At 40.9% G+C, this 24,596-nt stretch overlaps 1 protein-coding gene across 1 annotated transcript in view; it reads left to right on the top strand.

Moving 5' to 3' along the window:
• Nucleotides 1-549: 549 nt before the first annotated feature.
• LOC137252542 (transcription factor SPT20 homolog) overlaps nucleotides 550-24,596 on the top strand; it is a 45,634-nt gene continuing 21,587 nt past the window's right edge. The window contains exons 1-2 of the mRNA XM_067788433.1: nucleotides 550-1,302; nucleotides 14,196-14,596. Coding sequence (XP_067644534.1) covers nucleotides 1,266-1,302; nucleotides 14,196-14,596 — 438 coding nt within the window. The 5' untranslated portion in view covers nucleotides 550-1,265. The remainder of the gene's footprint in view (nucleotides 1,303-14,195; nucleotides 14,597-24,596) is intronic.

Below are 24,596 nucleotides of genomic sequence, written 5' to 3'. Positions count from 1 at the left end.
CAATAAGCAGAGCAAGTGTTGCTGCTGGCCACAAAATGCTGGTTGCTTGGTGGCTTCCGTGCTGCTTTCGCATTAAGTCATCGCTATTGCAGTTGTTGTTGTTGTTGTTTGGTGCTGGTGAGCTCAACGCTGCTAACTAAGCCTTTCCCTTTCAATTGAAAATGAGAAAAACAAAACAAATAAACAAAAGTGAATATAAATTCATGAAAACAAAGCAATTGTTAAGCATAACAACAATGCCAACAACAATATAACAAAAGCAGACAAAAGCAGCAACAGCAGCAAACAAATGTTGCTTGTTGCATGTAGCAGCTTCGCTTTGATTAAATATTGCTTAGTGTGGCGCTCTGCCGCTCCACCACGAGCATTGCAAAGTTCAGCGTTTGTCATGACAAAAAAGCTACAATTATATACATACATAACAACAACAACAACATCAGCGGCACAACAGCAGCCAACTGTTTGATGGTCTCAGGCGCTGGTCTCTTTTGGGTGCGAATTTTTATAAATGCCAGTTTCGCAGTACAAATCAAAAGATTCGTCTTTCGGTCGTGCAACGCTCAACAACTAAGCGAAAAGTGAGCAGCTTTCAAACGTGTAACGTATTTTAGCGCTTAACGGTACATAGTACTACATATTGCAATTACTTATGCTCGTCTTTCACACGGATACGCTATCGACGGACTAAATAACTTTTTTTTAGTGCATTGGTGTTTTTTGAAATTTTGTGTGCTTTTAAGCCTCGCAGCAACGGATATTGCAATTTTCTGTTTTTTTTTTATTTCTATGTTAAGTAAATTGTACTTTGTGCCACGATTTGTAATTGTGACAGCAATTTGCTAAATTAAAACAAAAAAATTTTAACTGAATTTAAAAAGCAAAAAAAAAACAAAATTAAATGTACAGCAAAGTTTTGTAATACCAAGCGTAACAAAATTTCCTGTGCTAATTTTTGTTGGTGTTGTGCTGTCATTGTTGTGTGAAAACATTGTTAACCAGCAAACAACAATTCTGTGCGCCTGCGCGAATTGCGCTTTTGTGTTGCATCAAAGGCAATGTTGAATGAAACTTAACTGGGATGTTGTCAGTCCTATTTGCTGGAATTGATTGATTGATTAAGTGCAATAAAGTATAGACAAAGTGAAATTAACTCATTTTACTCCTAGTCCTTTTTAACAAACGCTTCAACTGCTGCTTTATTGCGATATTACGCAATTAAGTGCTAAGCACTCTAGATCCACTGTGGATTGCTAAAAGAATACAAAATGTGGAGAAAATTATTTATTTGCTGCTTCATCATTGGTAAGTGTGAATTAAATGAGTTGGATATACAGGGTGTGGCAATTAAGTTCCAAACCAAGTTTCAGGAAAAATTTTACAACATTCTCGTTATAGGGAGACTATTATCAAATTTTTCCTGCAACTTCCTTTTTTTCTGTCTCCCCTAACGCTCACGTGCATAGCGATAGCTCAAAATTAACGAAAGGAGTCGGGTCTGCTATTTACTCTCTCGATCGATAAATTGGTAGATCCTACAGGCTGCCAGATTATAATCTGATCGAGACAGTAAATATCAGACCCGACTCCTTCCATTAATTTTGAGCTATCGGTATTATTATTAGGGCTGGAAGCACTGCGAACTTTGTGCAGATCTATTGTGCATGACTTTTTAGCCTAAATTTGTATGTGGAGGCTTTTGATATATCTAAGGACCCCTTCAGGTTTTTTACTCCATATCATATAGGGATTAAGAGTCGCACCACCTAGATGGGAGAGTATCTGCCTTGCCAGAGCAACGCATTCGCAGAGAATGTGAATCGGCTGAATAGAGCTCTGGACCATAGAATGCTGCTATAGCACCCTGCTTTGCTAGGTAATCTGCATGCTCATTACCTTCATGTCCCTGATGTCGGTGAACCTATCCTAACAAAACCTTGTTTTTGGCTCTAGGGCCATTCAGGATTTCTATGCAGTCATCCACTAGCTTTAGCACTGCGAACTTTGTGCAGATCTATTGTGCATGACTTTTTAGCCTAAATTTGTATGTGGAGGCTTTTGATATATCTAAGGACCCCTTCAGGTTTTTTACTCCATATCATATAGGGATTAAGAGTCGCACCACCTAGATGGGAGAGTATCTGCCTTGCCAGAGCAACGCATTCGCAGAGAATGTGAATCGGCTGAATAGAGCTCTGGACCATAGAATGCTGCTATAGCACCCTGCTTTGCTAGGTAATCTGCATGCTCATTACCTTCATGTCCCTGATGTCGGTGAACCCATCCTAACAAAACCTTGTTTTTGGCTCTAGGGCCATTCAGGATTTCTATGCAGTCATCCACTAGCTTAGATGAAACTTTTTAGGATTGCAAAGCACGCAGGGCCGGCTGGATGTCCGACATAATGAAGATGCTCTTTGAGGATAAGTCTCTCCGCAGACATCCTCTAACGCAGACTTATATTGCATGAATTTCTGCCTGAAATATGGTGGGGTAGCATCCCATTGGTATCGATTTCTTGAAGTTCGGCCCATAGATGCCAGCTCCCGTACTTTCGTCATCGAATCTCGATCCATCCGTGAACCAGAACTCTGAGCCAAGGTCATTATAAAGATTCCCTGTTTCCCAGTGGGTCCTGTCCACAATGGACATTTCAAAGTTGCGTGAGATTCTGAGCTTAGGGGACATTACGTCACGCAGTTGTAATGTGAGATTTCCTATGAATTTTTTTAATTTTATGCCAGATTACTCAGCGTCTTTCAGGCGGAAATTATGGCCATGAAGAAAGCAGCAGAAATACTGGAAGCAGTGTGCTTAAGCTGCAGTCGCAGCTTGATTGATATTGATAGTCACACAGTACTTCATCAAGAAGTGTTCTGGAATGCAAATAAGCATTGAAAAAGATTCACTCAGGCTGGACCATACATCTGGATTTCTGGTCATAAAGTGGTAGAACATAACGAAAAGGCCGATGTGTTGGCAAAGGAGGGTGCAACACGCGCTAAATCGACGATAGACGTCCCAATCCGTATGGGAGAAATCAAAAGGAGACAGCAGTGGCATATGATCCATTAAGCAGGAAAGCCGTGAACAAAAGGCTGCAAAATTTCTCAGATCATGTGCAAAGCCTACGATATTAGACTCAAAAGGGTCTCATATCTCTGAAGAGAGAAGTAATGAACACTGCCTGCTGGCGTCACATGCGTATAAGTTAGGCATCGTCAGTAACAACAGGTATAGGAAGTGCGAGCTGCAGGAAGAAACGGTTGAGCATGTTCCGTGTTCGTGCCCTGCGCTCGACACCCATCCAGGCAGCAATAAAGCTAGGTCCTAGAAAACTTCTAGTATTTGCCAAGAGGAGGGAGTTATTATATAACATATGTTGGTCCTAGCACCTGACTTGGGCACTTTCATTTGGTTGTCTAACAATTTCTGATAACACAATGGACAAATTCAGTCTATGTGAGTTATTTATTGACCGGCCAGTTCAACCTAACTTAAACTCCTTCTAACGCTGTTCCGGTGTTGTTGCCGGAGTATTCTCCGAACACTTTGAAGTCGCACTCTCAATCCGTCATCCAAACTCAGCTTTTATCTTTCAAGCAGAGCTATCTAGAAATAAAAGGCCTATTGCTTTATGTTTGAGAGCGCTTTTGGCACTGGACTTTCGACTTATGTCTTCTATGGACGTCGATAACTGTAAGAAGACGCTGCGGAATCCAGAAAACTCAGCAACAATTACTATCACAAGGGTACCGTGTCACAGAAATATAGACGGAAATGAAAAAGCGGATGAACTTGTAAAGGTCAGTGACTTTTGTTAGACATCACTGAGGTAGTCATAGTACATAAAAGTGACATTCTTACACATTTCAGGAAAACTGCTATTCAAAATTGGTACTCTACGGAGTCATGTAGGAACACCAAAAGAATTTGGCTAGACTACAATTATAAAAAACTGAGGATTTAGTAAAATTGTCTGGGAAAGATATATTTAAGATGACAGCCACAATCACAGGACACTGACCATTTGGCCCACATGCAGAAAGAATGGGATCAACTTTCAACGAAGCGTACATGAGGTACGGCCAAGAAGATTGTAAGGGAACGGTCATCCATTTTGTCTGCGAGTGTCCAGCCCTGGATAATAGCAGGTACCGAACTCTGGGCTGTTTCGTGATGTCCGACTTAAGAGAGGTATCAAAATTCTCCAAAAAAACACATGAACATGTTTATTCAACTAACAACTGGTTCGAGTAAAAATGATAACTAAATTGTTCCAGCAGAAGTGCATCAATGAGCAGAACACCAATCAACCAACCAACCCTTTAACTGTACACAACGACTCCAACATTTCTCCCATGCTTTAAAGTACTCTTGGTAGTCCTCCGAAGTTAGCCCGTTTAGCATCACGGTTACAGCTTCTTGGACCTCTTGTACGCCGCTTTTATGATTTCACTTGAGGTGCGATTGCATCTTGGGGAATAGAAAAAAAGTCGATGGGAGCAATGTCGGGGTTAAAGTGTGGTTGAGGCAACGTTGGGATGCCTTTTTTGGGTATGGGTTAGTGCATTGTCGTAATGCAAGATCCATCCTTGAGGAGTTCGGGTCGCACACAAAAACAAGTGCACACAGCCTCTCCAACTGTCACTGTCTGGCCAATGGGAACGTATTGACGATGAATGATGTCGTGGATATCGAAAAAAACAATCAACATTGTCTTCAGATGTGACTTTCACATCGTCGCTTTCGTTGGCCGCTCCACACCCTTACCCACCCACTATTGACTTTGTTTATGCGTCTCAGGCTCATACTCAAATATCCAATTCGCATCTTAAGTGACTACCTCCGAGGGTTTTTCGCCGGATTTCACTAAAAATTTAATCACAGCACGTTACTTGTAACGTGCTATCTATTTCAACTTTAAACCTTAAATAAAGGCAAGACGGATGATGACGAATGAAAAAGTGCTGCCAGTTTTTAAATTATAACTAAACTCCCAGAACTCAATTGCCACCGTTACAATGACAGAAACCGATTCTAATCGTTTATCTTCCTTGCCCTTATAATCTTCTTTTTTCTATATACACAAGTGTGGATCTCTGTGAGTTGTCCTCTTATAGTCTCGGATCGACAGCACAAATTAATATAAGGCCCCGAATTGGACTAGGCTTAGGCTTGAAGGGGTTATCCTACAAGAAAAGTACAGCACAAATTATCTAGGAATTAGACTAAACAGTGGAAGAGAGAGCGAATAAAGCCTCCGTGGCACTGTATGCATGCAAGAGGATGCTGGGATGGGGCCTATCGCCAAACTCTCTCATTAGGTATTTACTGCAATTTACAATCCCATACTTCACTATGGGATCCTTGTTTGGTGGACAGCTGTACAAAAAAATACGTATACCAAAAAACTAGAGGGGGTATGCAGATTATTAATGATTAGCATAAGGGGAGTCCTAAAAACTACCCACACCTAATGGCCAAAGATATGATATTAGTAACTGCAACAAGGCTTAAGGCCTCATAGCAGCTTGAGTGCAGGACGTTTGGCCATAGCAATGTGGCGCTATCTAATCTGGGCGACTGGACTACATGGTCCCATGCCTGAGCTTCGAAAGAGATATATGATATATATACGTTTATGCCGATGGTTCCAAATAAACGGAAGGGGCCGGCTCTGCTGTCTACTGCGTTAATCGAGAAATAAGCAGATCCTACAGGCTGCCAGATTACTGCTTTTTAGGAGGAAATTGTAGCCGTGAGGAAAAAATCGGAGATTATAGAGGATGCGCGGCCACCGTGGTGTGATGGTAGCGTGCTCCGCCTACCACACCGTATGCCCTGGGTTCAAACCCCGGGCAAAGCAACATCAAAATTTTAGAAATAAGGTTTTTCAATTAGAAGAAAATTTGTCTAAGCGGGGTCGCCCCTCGGCAGTGTCTGGCAAGCGCTCCGAGTGTATTTCTGCCATGAAAAGCTCTCAGTGAAAACTCATTTGCCTTGCAGATGCCGTTCGGAGTCGGCATAAAACATGTAGGTCCCGTCCGGCCAATTTGTAGGGAAAATCAAGAGGAGCACGACGCAAATTGGAAGAGAAACTCGGCCTTAGATCTCTTCGGAGGTTATCGCGCCTTACATTTATTTTTTATTTTTTTATAGAGGATGCGTACCTAAGCTGCAGTCGCCTCAATATATATACTGATAGTCAGGCGGTGATTAAGGCAATAATCTCACACAGTACTTCATCAAGAAGTGTCCTGGAATGCAAATAAGCATTGGAGGAACTTCGCTCGGGCCAAACCATACATACATATATACTTGAATCCCGAGAATGACGAAAGAGGGTAACAAAGAGGATAGAGGAGGATGAGTTGGCACTCGATGAATCGACTGTAGACGTTCCAATTCGCTTACAAGAAATCAAGTAGGAAGAGGGAAGTAGCATGCTAAGAGAGAGGGAAGCCCATTTATGGCAAGAGCCGAAAGGCGTCGTAGCTGTAGATAATTTATCTGTATCACGATGGCATATCTACTTACGTTTGTCAGAGTTCCGAATAATTAATTAGACGCACGCTAGTTTATTTAATGTTAAATGAAGAAAGTATTATTATTAGAAATAATGAATATACACTTTAATGTATTATAAGCGAATTATGATTGTGTTAAATACGACGTTTCGTTCTCAAGGTTCGAGACAGACTGCTTCGTCTCGCTCATTTCATTTCTCTCCTCAAATCGTCTTTTTTACTTAGTTAGAGTTGCCATGTCGGCTGACAATTCGGCCTTTCCTGACTCCAAATCGACCTCGATTTGATCAGGGTCGTCGTCGTCGTCGTATTCGTCGAGCTCGGGTGCACTGTGACACCAGGGCTTTATTTTGTCGGTACTAAATATTGAGCAGAATTTTCGATTTGTTATTTTTATACCAGGAATATCTTCTATGAGGTATCGGTCGTTTCCCAAGCTTCGGGTAATAACGTATGGACCGCGAAACTTGGGTTCCAACTTTCTCGATTCGCCAGTTGCTGCTGGCTCGTTCTCAATAACAACGAGGTTACCTTCAGTGTATGTTGTCGGAGTACGGTGCTTATCGTCGAACCTACGTTTCCATTTTTCTCGTTCGTGGTTAATATTTTCAAGGGCTTGTTGCCGTTTTTCGTCGATTGGTAGCGGATTCGGATTATCGGTTGTATCGTGAATAGCTGCAATTAGCTTATTTTGTACGATATCGCGGAGACGAAAATTAAAAATTAGTTCGTTCGGCGAATAACCTGACGTATCGTTGCGCTGTGAGTTGACTGACCATTGCACGTTTCGTAGATGACAATCCCACTCTTTCGGTTTATCGGTCGATGTTCGAAGATAATTTAATATGGTTTGGTTAGCTCGCTCAACCTGGCCGTTGGCGCGAGGTGTACGTACGGCGTTTTTAATATGTTGGATCGAATTTTTTCACAAAACTGTTCGAATTGCTTCGAGGTAAAACATGTACCTCTATCGGTGATGATTTTGACAGGCAGTCCAAAGTAGCTTGTCATATCGTTTAGTGCGTTGATTACCGCGGTGGTTTTCGTATTGCGTACTGGCTTCACTACCAGGTATTTGGAAAAACTATCGGATATTGCCAGAACGTAGCAATTTCCACGATTACTTTTGACGAAAGGTCCTAAGTGATCGACGTGAAGGATCCGAAATGGCATGGGATCAGGTTCACTATAATGCAGCCTACCTTCAGCCACACCGTGACGAGATTTGTTGTAGCAACAATCTGGACATGCTGCTAAATAATCTTTAACGTATTTGCGGATTTTAGGAAACCAAAAATGTGTCGAAATTCGTTGGATCGTTTTGTCGAGTGCAAAATGTCCCATTTCGTCATGGCAAGAATGCACTACTCTCCAACGAACTGATTTTGGTACAACGAATCGTAACCCATCTTTCGTACGGCGATATAATCGATGATCCTTAATTTCGTAGTCTTGTCGAATTTGGGCGTCTTGATCTGTTTTCTTCTCTTGCTTAAGTACTGATACTATCGATGATAACGTTGGGTCTTGCAACTGCATTGTCAAGAGCCAGTCTTCGGATGAAGTATTAACTTTCATTACCAACCCAGCCGGTTCTACGTCGTTTGACTGAAGTAGCACACCGGCAAGGCCAACACTACATGCGTCGGTGTGTACTTCATGCTCGGCCATCCTATCGTACAACGCGAGAATTGGAGCGTTGCTTAAACGTTCGATCAAGGTTTCGAATGCTTCTTGTTGTTCACGACCCCATACAAAAGATTCGTTTGATTTCGCGAGAAGTTTCGTTATTGGTTTCGAAATTAGCGCGTATTCCGGTACGAATTTCCGGAAGAACCCAGTTAAACCCAAAAATCGTCTAGTTTCCGTTATACTAGATGGTACTTTAAAGTTTTTGATAGCGATTATTTTCTTTTCTCCCGGTTTTATACCATTTTTATTTATTACGTGGCCTAAATAGTGTATTTCTTCAGCCAGAAAATTACATTTTGAAAAACGTAGTGTTAAACCATTTTCTCGTAAGATATTTAAGAATTTTGTAAGACGTGATAAACCTTCTTTAACCGTTTTACTTGGAATTATGACGTCATCCAAGTATACGAGTATTTCACCCGCTCTCATTTTCGCAATTATTTTATTCATTACTTGTTGGAATACAGAAGGCGCATTTACCAGGCCAACTGGCATTCTATTGTATTCATAGTGACCATCCGTAGTCACGAAAGCAGTAAACTTTTTCGCACACTCTTCGATTTCTATTTGGTGATATCCCATCCGTAAGTCCAATGTCGTAAAATAACTATTTCCCGATAGTTGTGCGAAATGTTCGTCGATTATTGGCATGGGATATGGGTGTTTCACCGTAATTTTATTTAGCGCTCTATAGTCCACGCATAATCGCGATTCCCCATTGGCTTTTTCAACTAACACGACCGGTGACGCGTAAGGTGATTCCGAATGACGAATTATTCGATTTGTTAATAGTTCAGATACAATATCAGATACTATTTTACGTTTAGCGAACGGCACTCTATATGGCTTTAAAGTTATTGGCTTATCGTTGGTTAATTCGATATTCATTTTCGAGACTGTGCATGTACCTAGGTCGGATACAGACTCAGAAAATATATCGCGGTTTGCTTCAATAATAGCTTTCAATTCCGATCGTTCATTCGTTGAGATATTCGACACGTTCTCTAATTTCTCGAAACTACACGTGTTGTTTTCTATAACCAGCCTATTTTTGTTATTACAAAACACATCTCTTCCGAGGAGTACATCTTCATCAATGTGATCATCGTTAACCACTAATAATACGGCTTGGTTATGATTTTTGTCAATTTCAAGTACAACTGAAATGTTTGCTTTACACATATATTCGCCTCCTGCGAATCCTCTTAAGACGCGTTTACATTCTACAAGTTTGCCCACTTTTTCGGCTATAGAATGACGGATTAGCGAACACGTACTACCAGAGTCGATGATAGCTTTTGTTTCGAAATCGTTTACTTTGATTACTTTTGTCAAGTTTGTATCTTGAATTACATCATTTATTTTATTCACCGTCGTATTTGGTTTAGGTTTTGCTTTCGCTTGTTTACAGTTTATTGCTTTATGACCTGTACGTTTACAAGTCTCACATCTTTCGACACGTTGTGGTTCTGAACAATTTATTGAAATATGTCCCGTTTTTAAACAATTATAGCATTTAACCGATTTAGGTGTTTCGCGTTCACCTACTTTAGCGTTTGCTGGTATTTCACGTTCACCAACATTTTTCGTTTGGCTTTTGGACGTAGCCGTATATTCGTCGATTTTCTGTTTATAGTTCAGCGGTTCGTATTTTATGTTATTGTACACCGAATAAATTTGAATATCGCGTAGCAACTTATTGCAATTTTCGTAATCGTTCGAGATCTTTTTACGGAGATCATGGTCGTTAATGCCGTTTATTATGTACCGCGCGATAGCAAATTCAGGAATTCCTCCTTTTGTACCCATCGACAACATTTTGTAATAATAGTCTTGCGGAGATTCGTTACGTTGGCGACGCGTTCGTCCCAATTTTATGTGTATATCCGCGACGTTTTCAACGGTTGCAAAATCAATACAAAATTTCGCGACGAATTCCGACCACGATTTAAAAATATTTTGACAATCAACCCAATATTTCGCATGCCCTTTTAATTTTTGCTGTACGGCGAATAATAACACTTGGTCACTCCACTGATATGCAGTACGTAGCATTTCGATTCTTCTTATAAATTGATTTGCACTTAGTGATGTTTCATTTGACGGGTCGAATTCGGGTAGAAGTGCTATCACTTCATTCACATTACTATACGGATTTTGTCGTATATTTACATTTGAAAATGGATGATTTTGTTGCATATGAGCATGAACACTATTCGACTGCATATTGCTTCTTATATTCGGTTCATTATAAAATCGCGTTTGCGTGAAATTTTCGTCATAACACAACTGAGCATGCCCATTATAAACAGACATGGGTGGCATATAATTTAGATTGTGAATATTCTCACTATTCCAATAAGAATGCTCGTTGACTTGCATATACGGGTGCACGTCATTTGCTATTGATATATACGGTGGTTGAATATTTGTACTCATTCGCGATGAATGTGCGTGTGTATATGATACACTAGTTGGCGGCACGCACGTAAGCGGTACCGAAACAAACGAATTTATGCAACTTGTAATTTGTTCGGACTGTGGTGACGAACCAACCGACGGACGAAATTCAGATACTACTTGAGTGCTTTTGCTTTGCGTTGGCATTTCACACTCACGTTGCGTTACACTCACTTGCAAATCGGTAATTGTTTTTTCTAATTCATTTATTCTTTGCATTAGCATCGTTTCATTTGCACTCATAAATGTATCATTTGCGTTCGCGTTCGCGGTTTTGTTTACATTTTCATATTCTTCGAGTCGTTCGATTAAAGTGTGTTTTTTTCCCGTCTTTGCAATTCCGCGCTCGCGACATCTGTTGCGCAGATCATTAACTGTCATACTACGAAAGTTCATGTTTTTGTCTAATTAGAAATTGAAAATGCGAGTTCAGCTTTTACGAGTTGAGAAGTTTTGCGATGTTTTAAAATGGTTGAAACGACGCTCTTGCATACAACATAAACACATATATGTTTTAGTATAGGAATATTTTCGCTATCCCTTTTGTTTTTATGATGAAACTCTAAAGTCGTAGAATTTTCAATTTAACCGACCGTTCGTTGCAAACTCGACGCGTTGCACGTTCGTATGTACATATAGACGCATGTACATTTATGTGTGTATGTATACTATCGTTTCTTTTATTTTTTTCGTGTTTTGCAATTTCACAATTTCGACGCAATTTTTCTACTTCGTTGTACGTTTTTCGACACGGTTGGACTTTTTTCCTCGTACATATGTACATATATGACTATTTACTATGCACGCTTTCGTTTTTCAATGCATTTTATCATTAACACAACACTTCTTTTTATTGTTGCAAAGATTTTTCACATTTGTTATAATATGCTCGAATTATTATTAACGCGACAATCCTTATGTGGCATAGGTTTCGCACACTTCTGATATTATCACGATGGCATATCTACTTACGTTTGTCAGAGTTCCGAATAATTAATTAGACGCACGCTAGTTTATTTAATGTTAAATGAAGAAAGTATTATTATTAGAAATAATGAATATACACTTTAATGTATTATAAGCGAATTATGATTGTGTTAAATACGACGTTTCGTTCTCAAGGTTCGAGACAGACTGCTTCGTCTCGCTCATTTCATTTCTCTCCTCAAATCGTCTTTTTTACTTAGTTAGAGTTGCCATGTCGGCTGACATCTGTAATAGCTAAACTAAGAGATGCCAAGCTATGTACGCTTTTAATTTATGAGAAAAGTTGTATAGAAACAGATCCTTAGGGTAATCCGAATCCCATCGTTGAAGATCACCTCAAAACCAATGTAGCGAACTCATTTCATGACCTTGACCTAATAACTTGTATGTCTTTATGTGAGTGCAAGTAGAAAATATTTACGTCCTAACGGTTTGAAATAAGCTTGAGCAATTGATTTTATAACGAACACTTCGATCGGTAAACTACTTTGTGCTCAAATTATGCTAAATTTATATTGCGTTTGTAATTTTTTGGTCATAATTTTTAATAAAATATTTAAGTGAATAAACAAATAATGAACGGAAGCTGCAAAGCAGCTGGATTTACACTGGATAGCTTTCCATGGTGAAAATACACTCAGAGTGTTTGCCAGATCACTAGGCGACATCGCGTAGAACATTTTTTTCTTAATTGAATCAACTTTTTTCTAAATTTTGATTTCGTTTTGCCTGGGATTTCACCCCAAGACCTTCGGTGTGGTAGGCGGAGTACACTACCACCACACAACTGATCGATTTTAAGCCATAATATCAGTTGTCCCATTTATATCAGCTAATTGAATGCGTTTTTTAGAAAACTCAGAGCAACACCATTTTCGGCTTCATACTTAAGAGTGTCGTCTTTATGGAGATAAAGTACCATATGAATCGCTTAGCTTCTCAAAGACTTCAGTTTTTGGCCCACTAGTAGACCTCTGTACTTGTTGTTGTTGTATTAACGATAAAGACACTCCACGAAGACTTTGGGGAGTCTTATCGGTGTTGATGGTCCTTTACCGGATATAGATTAGGCACGTTTCGGTAAGAAAGCACCATTGAGGTACTAGCCCATCTCAGGAACGATTAATATGACCACATTAAACCTTTTAGGCCATATCGCCCTCCCCACCCCCAGTTCCATAAGAAAATTGGAGTCGCCAGAGCCTCGCCTGCTAAATATGTGTATGATACACTCATATTTGTAACAGGATTCCCCTTTGGTGAGTTTTACAATTGGGCTGCGGAAGCTTTGAAGCTATAAAGCTTTGTATTGCGCCTATCAACCCCTTGAATGTACTTCTTGTCATAAAGCTAGGTTACAACATACATGACTAGAAGAGACTGAGTGGTTGATATGCCTCCACTGGAAGCATTTCCTCCTATACTGATAGCTTTTCGACAAACGAACAGGTCGGTACGCGGTTTTTGTTGTTATTGTACCGATAAGCACACTCCCCGAGGGCTTTGGGGAGTGAAATCGATGTTGATGGTTCTTTGCCGGATGCAGATCCGGTAACAAGCACCATTAAGCTACTAGCCTGCTAAAGAAACTGTATTCGCCACGGTTAGGTGAGGTTGACAATGGGGTTGGAGAAGCTGTAAATTGCGATAGCAGCCCCTTTAAAGGGTTGAGCTACACAATCCCTTGAATCAATTTGGTATTTTAGTCGCCTCTTACGACAGGCATACCTACCGCGGGTTTATTCCAAGCCCCCTAACCACCTGAGGGGTGTCGCTAGGCGGTATTCTGGAGTGCCTCATCTCTTTTGGTTGTCACGTAGCTACAGCGTTTTCCAAGCCAAGGTTTCAGCTATTTTGAAAGGTAGACAATGTCTATGAGTAAGTTTTTAGAAAAGTTTCCACAACTTTGAATAAATTAAACTTGCTCTGCGCTAGCGGCGATTTCTTCAATAGATGAACAAAACAGATACAAATTTATTTAGGCTCACGGTCATATGGGTTCTTTATTATAGACAAACCAGACTCAATCCTTCGCATGACAACTAATTTTTATTCGGGAAATGACCCAGGGACCAACTTGTTCAAAAAGAGGAAAAAAAAGATATCGGGGTAGAGATAGAAGGAAACAGAGAGGTGTAAGGGTAGAGTTAAAGAAAAGGAAAGGTAATGGAAGAAAAGAAGGCTACAAGTAGGAATAGAGTAAGTACTAAAAAAATCTAGAAATGTTTGTGAAATTATGTATGTAAGTCAGAGTTAGGAAGGAACACCGATTGTAGTGTACGCTGCTTTTAAATTAACTCAGTAATTTTTTTAAGGCCCAGCCTTTCAGTGCAAATATAAACTTCAGTTAAAGTTGACTAGAGTTTAACCCTGCCACTTTGGTCGCATAAGCTAAGATGAGCGTTAAAAAAGTATGTCATTGACCAAATTTAAATGGAGTTTACGCCCGCACTAAAAAACCTGGCCTAAGTAAAATTATTCTCAGATTGCTCATTTTTGATAACCCACTGTGTATTTTTTTTCTTACAGGCATTTTAAGTGCGCGCTCTGAAGTAACAAGCGATACCAAATCAATTGCAATCAGTGCCGTCGAGCCAACGTCATCTGCAGCAACACAATCAGATGCCAACACATCGCTTACGTCAATGCTAGCAAGTTCGCCAGCAACAGACGAAACAGCAAAAGATAAACGACAAATTGGCTCCAAAGATGAAGCTGTTTATGCAAATCATCGCTCAGACAACGCCGATACAGATGATCCGGAAAATCCACAGGAAACAATTTATGGACCAAAACCAAATCAATTCATTATACGTCCCATTGCACCGCATGAACACCAACAACATGAAGATCATCAAGAACTGCAATTACGTAATTATCCGGCGACAGTAAGGCCACACAGCACACAATCGTTGGAACAAAGTCAAGAGGTGAGTGAATGAGTGAGTGATGCATTAAGGCAAGTTGGTTGTGACGACAAATTTTATTATTAGTGATTTTTGTTGTTATTGTTGTTTCTAAGCTACGTTTACTTTTAAATAATGCACATTACTGCATACAAAGTCAACTACAAAAATACACAATTGTTAATTAGATAATTTGATGCTGAGCTGTTGTATTAGATAAAGATTTCAAATGTAAATTACAGCCACTGGAAACTATCTACATAAGTTTAAACAACAACAACATAAATATGTAAAGTGACGAAATTAGATAAGCTTGACTCAAACTCATTTTATAGCGCGACTGCAGTACGAGTAAATATTTTTATTTTTTGTAATTTTTATTAAAAATTGTTCGTTGCATTGAAAGGCTATTTATTATTGAGACTCATCCATTCCTTTAAGTGAGATTCATTCACTGATTGCAACTTATGCAGTGGCGTAGTGAGGTGGCATCTTGCTGCGGGCGCTACTCACAGGGGGGCTCTAAATGGTCCTCTAAGCAGAATTTCCTTAATAATTTGTATTTTTATTATAATTGATTTCTGGAAAATATTGATTTCTGGAAAAAATTTCTATACTAAAAAATGCATGCATATATCCGGAACACTTGCGACAGATTGTGGAATAATTGTAAGCATATATCTTTTTTTCTCACGTTCAACGTTACGATGGAAATTATTAAAATATTGTATCGAATTTTGGAAAATTCCCCTTATTTGCAACCTTCTACTAACGCTCGAATCACTAAACTGTTGAATAAATAACTCCACCATTCAATAATTCAAAATGGCCTTTATTAAAGTACTTCACAATAACACTTCTACTTCTCAACATATAGCGTGCTTAAAACAAACTGATACCTGCTTACTCAGCTTTAACTCCTTTTATACTCTGTGATGTCTCGTTCGCATACTTCTAGGCGTTTATATTTCTAGAATTTACTACTCGTTTGCCAGCTATACTGGGTTCACACCCCGGGCAAAGCAACATCAAAATTTTAGAAATAAGGTTTTTCAATTAGAAGACAATTTTTCTAAGCGGGGTCGCCCCTCGGCAGTGTTTGGCAAGCGCTCCGGGTGCATTTCTGCCAAGAAAAGCTCTCAGTGAAAACACATCTGCCTTGCAGATGCCGTTGGGAGTCAGCATAAAACATGTACGTCCCGTCCGGCCAATTTTTAGGGGAAATCAAGAGAAGCACGACGCAAATTGGAAGAGAAGATCGGCCTTAGATCTTTTCGGCGGTTATCGCGCCTTACATTTATTTTATTTACCAGCTATAATACAGATGCACGATTATTATAGCTTCTCGCATAGCCACATGCGCGTGTATATGTGAGTCATACTTCCACAGATGATTGCCTACTTTGGGAGTATATCAGATATATTCATGTGTTTGTGCGTTTCTCTCCACTGCTTGTATGGACATATGTAAAGATATAATGATTGATTTGTTGGTGTGCATACAAGTCACTGCTTAGTATTGGCTTAGAGATGATAGTATCCCTTAGTGTTGCTCATATTCGTCATAATATGCTTTAACAAAAACTGTCAAACGTGAATCTGAAACACGATGGAGCGCCATGATACAAGCGTTTAACGTTATTGTCGATGTAGAACAATTAGCAGAGGACACTAATGCCACAAGTAACACCAGAAGCGAAGCTACAGTTCTGTTGCAAAATATACTAAATTTTAGTTTCATAACATTAGTTCATTTCATTGTGGATAAAACAAGTGTGATATCTTATCCGTCAACTGCTTGGCAGGATATTCAATATGGCTACTTTTTCGCATTTTGGCAGCGTTTTGACAGGGAGTTCAATATGGTGGCGCATAGGGCCAGCTATCTTCAGCGGTTGATAGAAAGAGATACAGAATGAGAAAGCGATAGTCAAATAAAAATCAGGTGATCCATTATATTTGTAATTTTGACGTCTATGCAGAAGTTATCACACTTGTTGTATCCACAATGGTTCATTTCTGGCATGGCGGAACGATACAAGGTGGCAGCATGGGACAACTGATCATACCCTTTTTTTATTTGATTTGATACATCAACTTTCGGCGTAGTACGATTTTGACATTTGTCCATTGAATTTACAAAAACAAAATACATGGAATTTTTATTTATGTTTGTAGGTATGTGACCATGCTGCCACCTTGTATTGTTCCGTCATGATTTCTGGTATGAAATCTAAGAAAGCGCCACAATTTAAGTTGTCAAACAATATAGTAAACAACGCTTCTATGAAAAACTTTATTGTGTCGGCCATAATTTCGAAGCATTATAATATTTGGTATAATAATTGGCGTCATTCTGTTGGGAATAATATAATCTACCATTTCAATAGAATCGCATCATTCCGTCTGACTAAATTATCGGTTTCGAAACAGGATACTAATTTTCAAGAACAATGGCTATGGCTGTATGCAGTACTCGACAAGGCCTATCCGAGGTGAACCCCAACGGAGCGAACTCTTTTATTGAAAAGCTTTTATACCAAATCTACGAGCATCTTGATGAATAGGACTTAGTTGACGTCACTTTCAAGTTATCAAATCCTTCTGCGCTAGTTACAGCGCACCGCTTGATTTTGTCAGCGGCAAGTCCATATTTCAAGAAACTCTTTAAAAGCGAGAAAGGCATTTGCCCTCTCATCGAAATCACCAACATTGACAGCAACACGTGTGAAGATTTAATTGCCTTTTGTTACACACCGGCAAAACGCTCATAAGCATTGAAAATGTGGAGCAAATGTTGAAGACTGCGTTGATTTTGCAGCTGGAAGACGCGGTTGCTATTGCTGTTGACTTCCTAATAGAACGTATAACCGATTATAAGTTGGAGCGAGGGTATATCCTAGAGCGTGAGATACAGTGTGCATTACTAAGTGAGACAATTTTGGAATATGAAATAAGCTATTTTATGAGTGTAATCAAATGAACTGAATTTTTAAATTTCGACGCTACCAAATTGAATATCCTATTAAAGAGAGATGATTTGAATATAAAAAGTGAGAAAAACGTGTTCGAGGCAGTGAGGTATTGGTATGAGCACGATGCTTCTGCACGTGAACAACTACTACCCGACTTAGTTGCCTGCCTACGTCTAACACAGTTTGATATCAATTTTCTTTTGACTCGTATTCGACCATTATCGGGATGTGAGGTTGCAGCCTTGGAGACGATAACCTGGATAAGCCATCCTTCGGCCCGTTCTTCCTTATCTGTAAAATACCCAAAACCGCGTCGAGGGAATAATTTAATTTCACAAGAAACACTTCTGGCTTTAAACATACGCGATGGCCACTTCAGAACCAATTTTCAATATAACAAAACCGAGAATTTATGGCAGAAATGGATTGATATTCAAATAGATGTCTGCGGTTTCTGTGTAGTTTTTATGAATGACAGTAGCTGGAACTTCAAAACAAAAATCTTTCAAAATTTGCCTGCTATGAATCAGTCGCGATATTGCCATTGTGTAGTATTATTAAATGATAATATATATGCAATCGGAGGAAGGGCGTTAGGTGCAGCATCGGCATCAGTCGAAATATATTCCATTTCCAATGGCTGGAAGAAAATAAAAAATATTGTGACGAATATTAGTGACGCTAAGTGATACTCACATCACTAATCTGATACTAAGTAAATATAGCCACAACAACAATAAAGCAAGCAGTCACTTGTATCTACATAAACGAATCAATCATTATGCCTACACATATGTACGTACACGCAGCGGAGAGAAACGCATAAACACATGCTTATACCTTATCTGAAATGCTCACAAAAGTAGGCAAGTATTTGTGCAAGTATCACTCACACATACACGCGCATTAGAGAAGCTATATGGTGCATCTCTAGTTATAGCTGGTAATTTTATAGCTGGTAACTAAGTTAAATTCTAGAAACGCCTGGAAGTATGCGAACGAGGAAATCACAGAGTATAAAAGGAAGTAAAGCTGAGAATAAGTTAATCAGTTTGATTTAAGCACGCTATCTGTTGAGAAGTAGAGGTGTTATTGTGGAAGTAGTCTAATAAAGACCATTTTGCATTATTGAATATTGGAGTTATTTTTTCAACATTTTAGTGATTCGAACGTTAGCAGAAGGTTGCAAATAAGCGGAATTGCACTACATTCGTTACAATATGATCACTCCCCACTATAATGCTGGCGCAGTTGTTCTCAACGCAAAAATTTATGTTATAGGAGGATATAATGGCAGTGACTTAAAATCTGTTGAATGCTATGATACTACAACGAATTGCTGGTCGCGATGTACGGATATGAATGAAGCGCGTTATGCGCCTGGTGTAACTGTGCACAATAGACAAATATTCATTGTAGGTGGCAAAAATGGAAGCATTTGCATCTCAACAGTGGAACGTTACGATCCGCAAAGAAATGTTTGACTAAGATTTGCGCTTTGAGTATTGCACTTTGTACGGTTGGTTGTATTTCTTTCGACAACCAATTGTGGATGGTTGGTGGCCATGATGGAGGAGAATATATAAATAACGTTTCACTTTATGACGAGTCAAATGATAAATGGCTCGATAAGAATTCAAATCTGCTTGCTGGTGATTACTATTTTTTTTAGAGCGCTGAAAGTTTTACTTCAAAGTGAATAACAAAAGTGCGGAAAATTGTTTTAATTTTTTAAAAAGGTGGATGTTTTTTGAGAAACTTATGGTTATGGTACACAGCGATTTAATAAAAATAAATCTTTCACATAAAAAAATGCTCGTAGAATCGGCTAGAGATGTTGGTCTTTCAACAGAATGTGAAATTTCTAACGTTATGGACTGTTATTCCTTTTATAATTCCTATAATATATTTGTATCAAGATAAAAATTATTTTCGGATTTTTATTACCTGAGTCTATATAGTTAAACTCGGACTATTAAAAATAAAAGTCCGGAAATAAAAGTTAAATCCGGAGTTTTATTATTTAAGGCCAAAATAAAAGTCCGGCTTGATAACAAAGAAACGGCTGATCCGAAATAAAAAAAATTTAAATCGGATAAGCCGTTTCTTTGTTATCAATCCGGACTTTTATTTTGGCCTTAAAAAATAAAAGTCCGGATTTAATTTTTATTTCCCGACTTTTATTTTTAAAAGTCCGAGTTTAACTAGTTCTATCGAACTCAAAAAATATAACCCAGCGGGTCAGGGGGTTAGAATATACCCGCGGTAGGTATGCCTGTCGTAAGAGGCGACTAAAATACCGGATTGACCTGAAGGTTTAATGTGGCCATATAAATCGTTCCCGAGATTGTCGGGCCAGCACCTTAATGATGCTGTGTTACCGGAGCGTACCGGATCTGTAAACGGCAAAGGACCATCACATCGATCACTCCCTAAACCTTCGGGGAGCAACCGTATCGCTACAACAACAACAACAACTCAAAAAATAAAAATACAGATTTTGCCTTTATATGTGGACTTTTATGGAAAAAGTTCGAAAAATAAAAATGATGCATTATTCGACATGATATTGCTATAGGGATACCTGGGAACTCAAACATTTTCACCTAGGACAATTTTTTGACCAGGACTTTTTCGACTACGAAAAAAAAAATTTTTCCGTCCTTGGTTATGAAGTGTTCTCGATCGTCTCCAACAAGAAATACGTACAAGATTTAAACGGCTAAATGACCTTAATTTTAAATTTGGATTTATTTTAGACGTTGCCAACCCCCTAATCCAGGGTGTTATGCGGACCGTGCCTATTGGACGATTTGCAGCCAGGGGATAAATTCGGCTGTATTCGAACGGAGCCTTCCCGATACCGGGCCATCTCGGGAAGCATTTATGGCCTTACCGCAGTAAGGGGCGCTGCTGTGGCGGACGGTTCTTTCCCCGCATATAATACTGGACCGCTGAGCCCGCCTTGTCGGGCAGGTGGTCGTACGACCAAGATGAACAACTCATTACCTGAATGTAATAAGGAGGATGTAAAGAGGAGGACTGAGTCGCAATCCAAGGACGACAAATACGAATTAAGCGATGCGTCGGACTCGGGGAGCGAGAGTAGTGCTGATTCAATGAACTCCGTGTTGGAGAAGCACACAAATGAAAACGGAGTAGAAGAGTGTAGAAGGGTACGGAGCAGAGGAAGTAAAAGAGCTCTCTCGCAGTACCGTGCAGCACTAAGAATTGTACAACGCTTGGGAGCAGTGGTCGACCCAACAGAAGTGGAGATCGAGCGCTTGGAATGGGCCCATGAAGCGGTAGAAGTAGGTCGAAGGCAGTTCAAAAGGTTTGCTGCGAGAAACCCTCGGTTCTGTAACCGGTACGAGGAGGAAGAAGCGTCGAATGGCAGAATGAAGAGGCAACGTTCGGCAGAAGGCGACAAGCCTGCTTTCAAGAGGCAGAAAGGACCCAGTCCTAGAGCCGCGAGGCAGGGCAGTCGCATAGACAGGACAAGTAGGCCCAAAGCTGTAAGACAGATGGGTTCCAATAGCGAGGTAGCAACTACCTCTAAAGTTGCCAGTCAGAGGGAAGTTCCAACTACGGAAGTAGGAGATAAGCCAAAGGGAGATAACGCTAAGACTCCGGCTTTCTCGGAGGCGCTAAAGGAGGTAACGCGAAGACTCCGGTGTTCTCGGAGGTTCCAAAGGGAGATAACACTAAGAATCCTGCTTTTCCCGAGAAGATGAGTGATGTGGCAAAGCAGTCACTGACTGTGGCGCTGGTTGATCGTAGCAGTCCGTTCGGACAAATGACTACTGAAAGGTGGAGATCTGTGGAAAGGGAGCTTATTAGCTTAATGCTTAAGATGATGCGGGAACAACCAAGTAAGCCCCTTCCAACCTTTGATTCGGGGGGATGGTATAATGGTGTGAAGATGATAGCGTGCGACAACATCGCGAGCTTGCGGTGGCTGGAGGAAGTCGTTCCAAACCTCCAAAGGCATGGCACGAACGCGCGGTTTGAGGTGGTGGATAAAGCGCAAATCCCCACGGTACCAAAAGTTAAGGTATGGATACCATGCGTGATGAAGTCGGAGGATACACTGCGACTTCTGCAGATTCAGAATCCGAACATACCGACACAGGATTGGAAGGTATTTACTGTATCTCGGCCTACCGAGGATGGTCAGTTCTACATCTTCCAAATAAACAAGCAGGCGGAGGATATTTTGTACACGCAGCTTGGCAAAATGTCCTTTGGCACTGGCAAAATTTACATGCGACTCAGGAAAAGAAGTCCCGAGGATAAAAATCCTAACACGCTGGAAGTGGGCGAAGTCGAAAAGGACCTCAGAAGCCTAAGCGAAAAAAGAGAGGTGGAGGTCCCCGACGTCACCACGAACGTGCTAGAAGAGGACCAACCGCTAAATGGTGCTGTGACTCGCACAGAGGAACACACGGCACAACATTCACGAGGGGCTGAAGGGGGCCTCGAATACTCTAAACCAAAAGGGCAAGAGGAGGACGACGACGTCAAGACGAAGGTGCTTGAGGGGGACAAACAGCCCAATGGTGCTGCGAGTCCTACAGATAAACCTCCAACACAGTAAAGTGGCGTCGAGCGAACTCCTCCTAACCCTTGAGGAGGGTTCGTTTGACGTGGCGCTGATCCAGGAGCCGTGGCTCTCATCGGGAGGAAAGGTTTCTGGACTTAGCGCGCGCGGGTTTGGCGTTTACTACGCACAAACGGAAGGACGGGTGCGAGCTGTAGTAATGGTAAGGAAACAGCTGCATTCATATATGCTGCCTAATTACACCACCGAGGATCTCGTAGCGGTGGCCGTTGAGCAAAAGAATAAGCAGGCATTTATCCTGGCGTCCTGCTACATGGCCCATGCTGCGGAGGTTCCACCGATGGAGTGCAAAAGGCTAGTACAGGAGGAAGGGCGCAAAGGGCGGTTGGTCATAGGCGCAGATGCAAATGCGCACCACAATGCGTGGGGAGGAGCAGATACGAACGAGAGAGGCGAATCTCTATTTTGTTACATCCTGCAAACCAATTTGCAGATAGCCAACAGGGGAAATGTTCCTACATACATTGGTCCAACATCCAGCAATGTTCTGGATATTACATTGAGCTCCGAGCGTGATATATCAAGGTATGATTGGATGGTTCTCGATAGACCATCCTTCTCAGACCATGCGTATATAAGCTTCAGCATCCCACTAAAGAGGGTAGAGAAGGGAGGAACCTTTAGAAACCCTAGGGCAACGAATTGGACTAAATTCCAGAAACATGTAGAAACGAAACTGGGACAACCCAAAGAGGTTGCTAATGTAGAGGAACTGGAGGAGTCGAATGAATTCCTAACAAGGACGCTTATGACTGCGTATAACAAAGCTTGCCCTCTAAGAAGATTCAGAGGAAAAGCAAAGCCGCCATGGTGGAGCAATGAGCTGAGTCTTCTAAGAAGACAGGTAAAAGAAATGTTTAAACTCGCAAAGACCGCGGAAAGCGAAGTGTGTCGGGACGAGTACAGGGATCTACTGAGGATCTACAAGCGTGAAATTACCAGGGCGAAGAGAAACTCATGGAAAAGTGTCTGTACGGACATAGAGTGCTCCAGTGAAACAGCACGGTTGAAAAAAAGTCCTAGCAAAGGGAAACATAGTCCAGGGACTAATAAAGAAAGAGAACGGGGAATGGTCACGTGATAGTGAGGAATCCCTTGAGGTGCTTCTCGATACACATTTCCCATCGGGAGACGGTTTAGAAGAACCAGCAGACATCACTCACACTTCGATCACGGAGCTAGTGGTGCCGGGCTTGGTGACCGATACCAAGATCGAGTGGGCAGTGAAGACGTTTTCTAAGTTTAAATCGCCGGGCCCAGATGGTATATTCCCGGCCATGCTACAAGTCTCAAGTAGGGCGGTCGTGGAATGGCTTAAAATAATATTCGATGGGTGCATAAGACTGAATCATGTACCGCACTCTTGGAGAACTGCTCGTGTAGCTTTTCTACCAAAGGCGGGGAAGATCGGTCACGTGTATCCCAAAGACTATAGACCCATTAGCTTAACATCATTTCTGCTCAAAACCTTTGAGAGGCTGATAGATGTGTACATAAAGTCCAACGTGGATGAAAAGCTGCTCTCCACAACACAGCATGCGTACACCAAAGGCAAGTCGGTAGACACCGCATTGCATAGGGTGGTAATAAGCATAGAGAAATCCCTGGAATATAGGAGTCTTCTTGGACATTGCCGGGGCTTTCAATAATGTTGCAAAATGGGCGATTATGGATGGTCTTAATTACATTAAAGTACATCCTGCCTTAATCAGATGGATCGGCTGCATGTTAAATTGCAGAAAGATTACATCACAATGGGGATTGTACGAAGCCACGAAATCAGTGGACAGGGGCACGCCGCAGGGAGGGGTGCTATCACCTCTGCTGTGGACACTGGTCATCAACCAACTGCTCAGGCAATTCGATGAGGGAACCGTAAAACTTACGGCTTACGCAGATGACGTTGCAATTGTCATAAGTGGAAAATGCCTTCCAACGATTAGTTCTTTGATGGATCGGGCGCTTCGGGATATTCATACCTGGGCATCTAATGTCGGGCTGAAGGTCAATGCGGAGAAGACGGATATGGTCTTGTTTACAAAGAGGTACAAGGTCCCAAATTGGACCAGGCCTAAGTTAGGGGCGGTGACCTTACAGGAGAAACCTTGCACAAAATATCTAGGAATCATCCTAGACAGTAAGCTGTCATGGAAGCTCAACTTGGAGGAGAGGGTCAAGAAGGCCTCAACGGCTCTCTATGCATGTAAAAGAATCCTGGGGTGTACGTGGGGCCTATCGCCCTCTCTTTCTCATTGGGTTTTTACAGCGATTGTAAGCCCTATTCTATACTATGGAGTTCTTGTTTGGTGGAAAGCCACACAAAAAACAACATACCTCAAAAAATTAGAGGGGGTATGCAGACTATCGATGCTTTGCATTACGGGAGCCCTGAAAACAACCCCGACGGCTGCACTGTATGCCATTCTGC

The sequence above is a fragment of the Eurosta solidaginis genome, chromosome 5, assembly GCF_040869045.1.
Source record: "Eurosta solidaginis isolate ZX-2024a chromosome 5, ASM4086904v1, whole genome shotgun sequence".
Lineage (NCBI taxonomy): Eukaryota > Metazoa > Arthropoda > Insecta > Diptera > Tephritidae > Eurosta > Eurosta solidaginis.
This window is presented reverse-complemented; position numbering and strand designations above follow the sequence as displayed.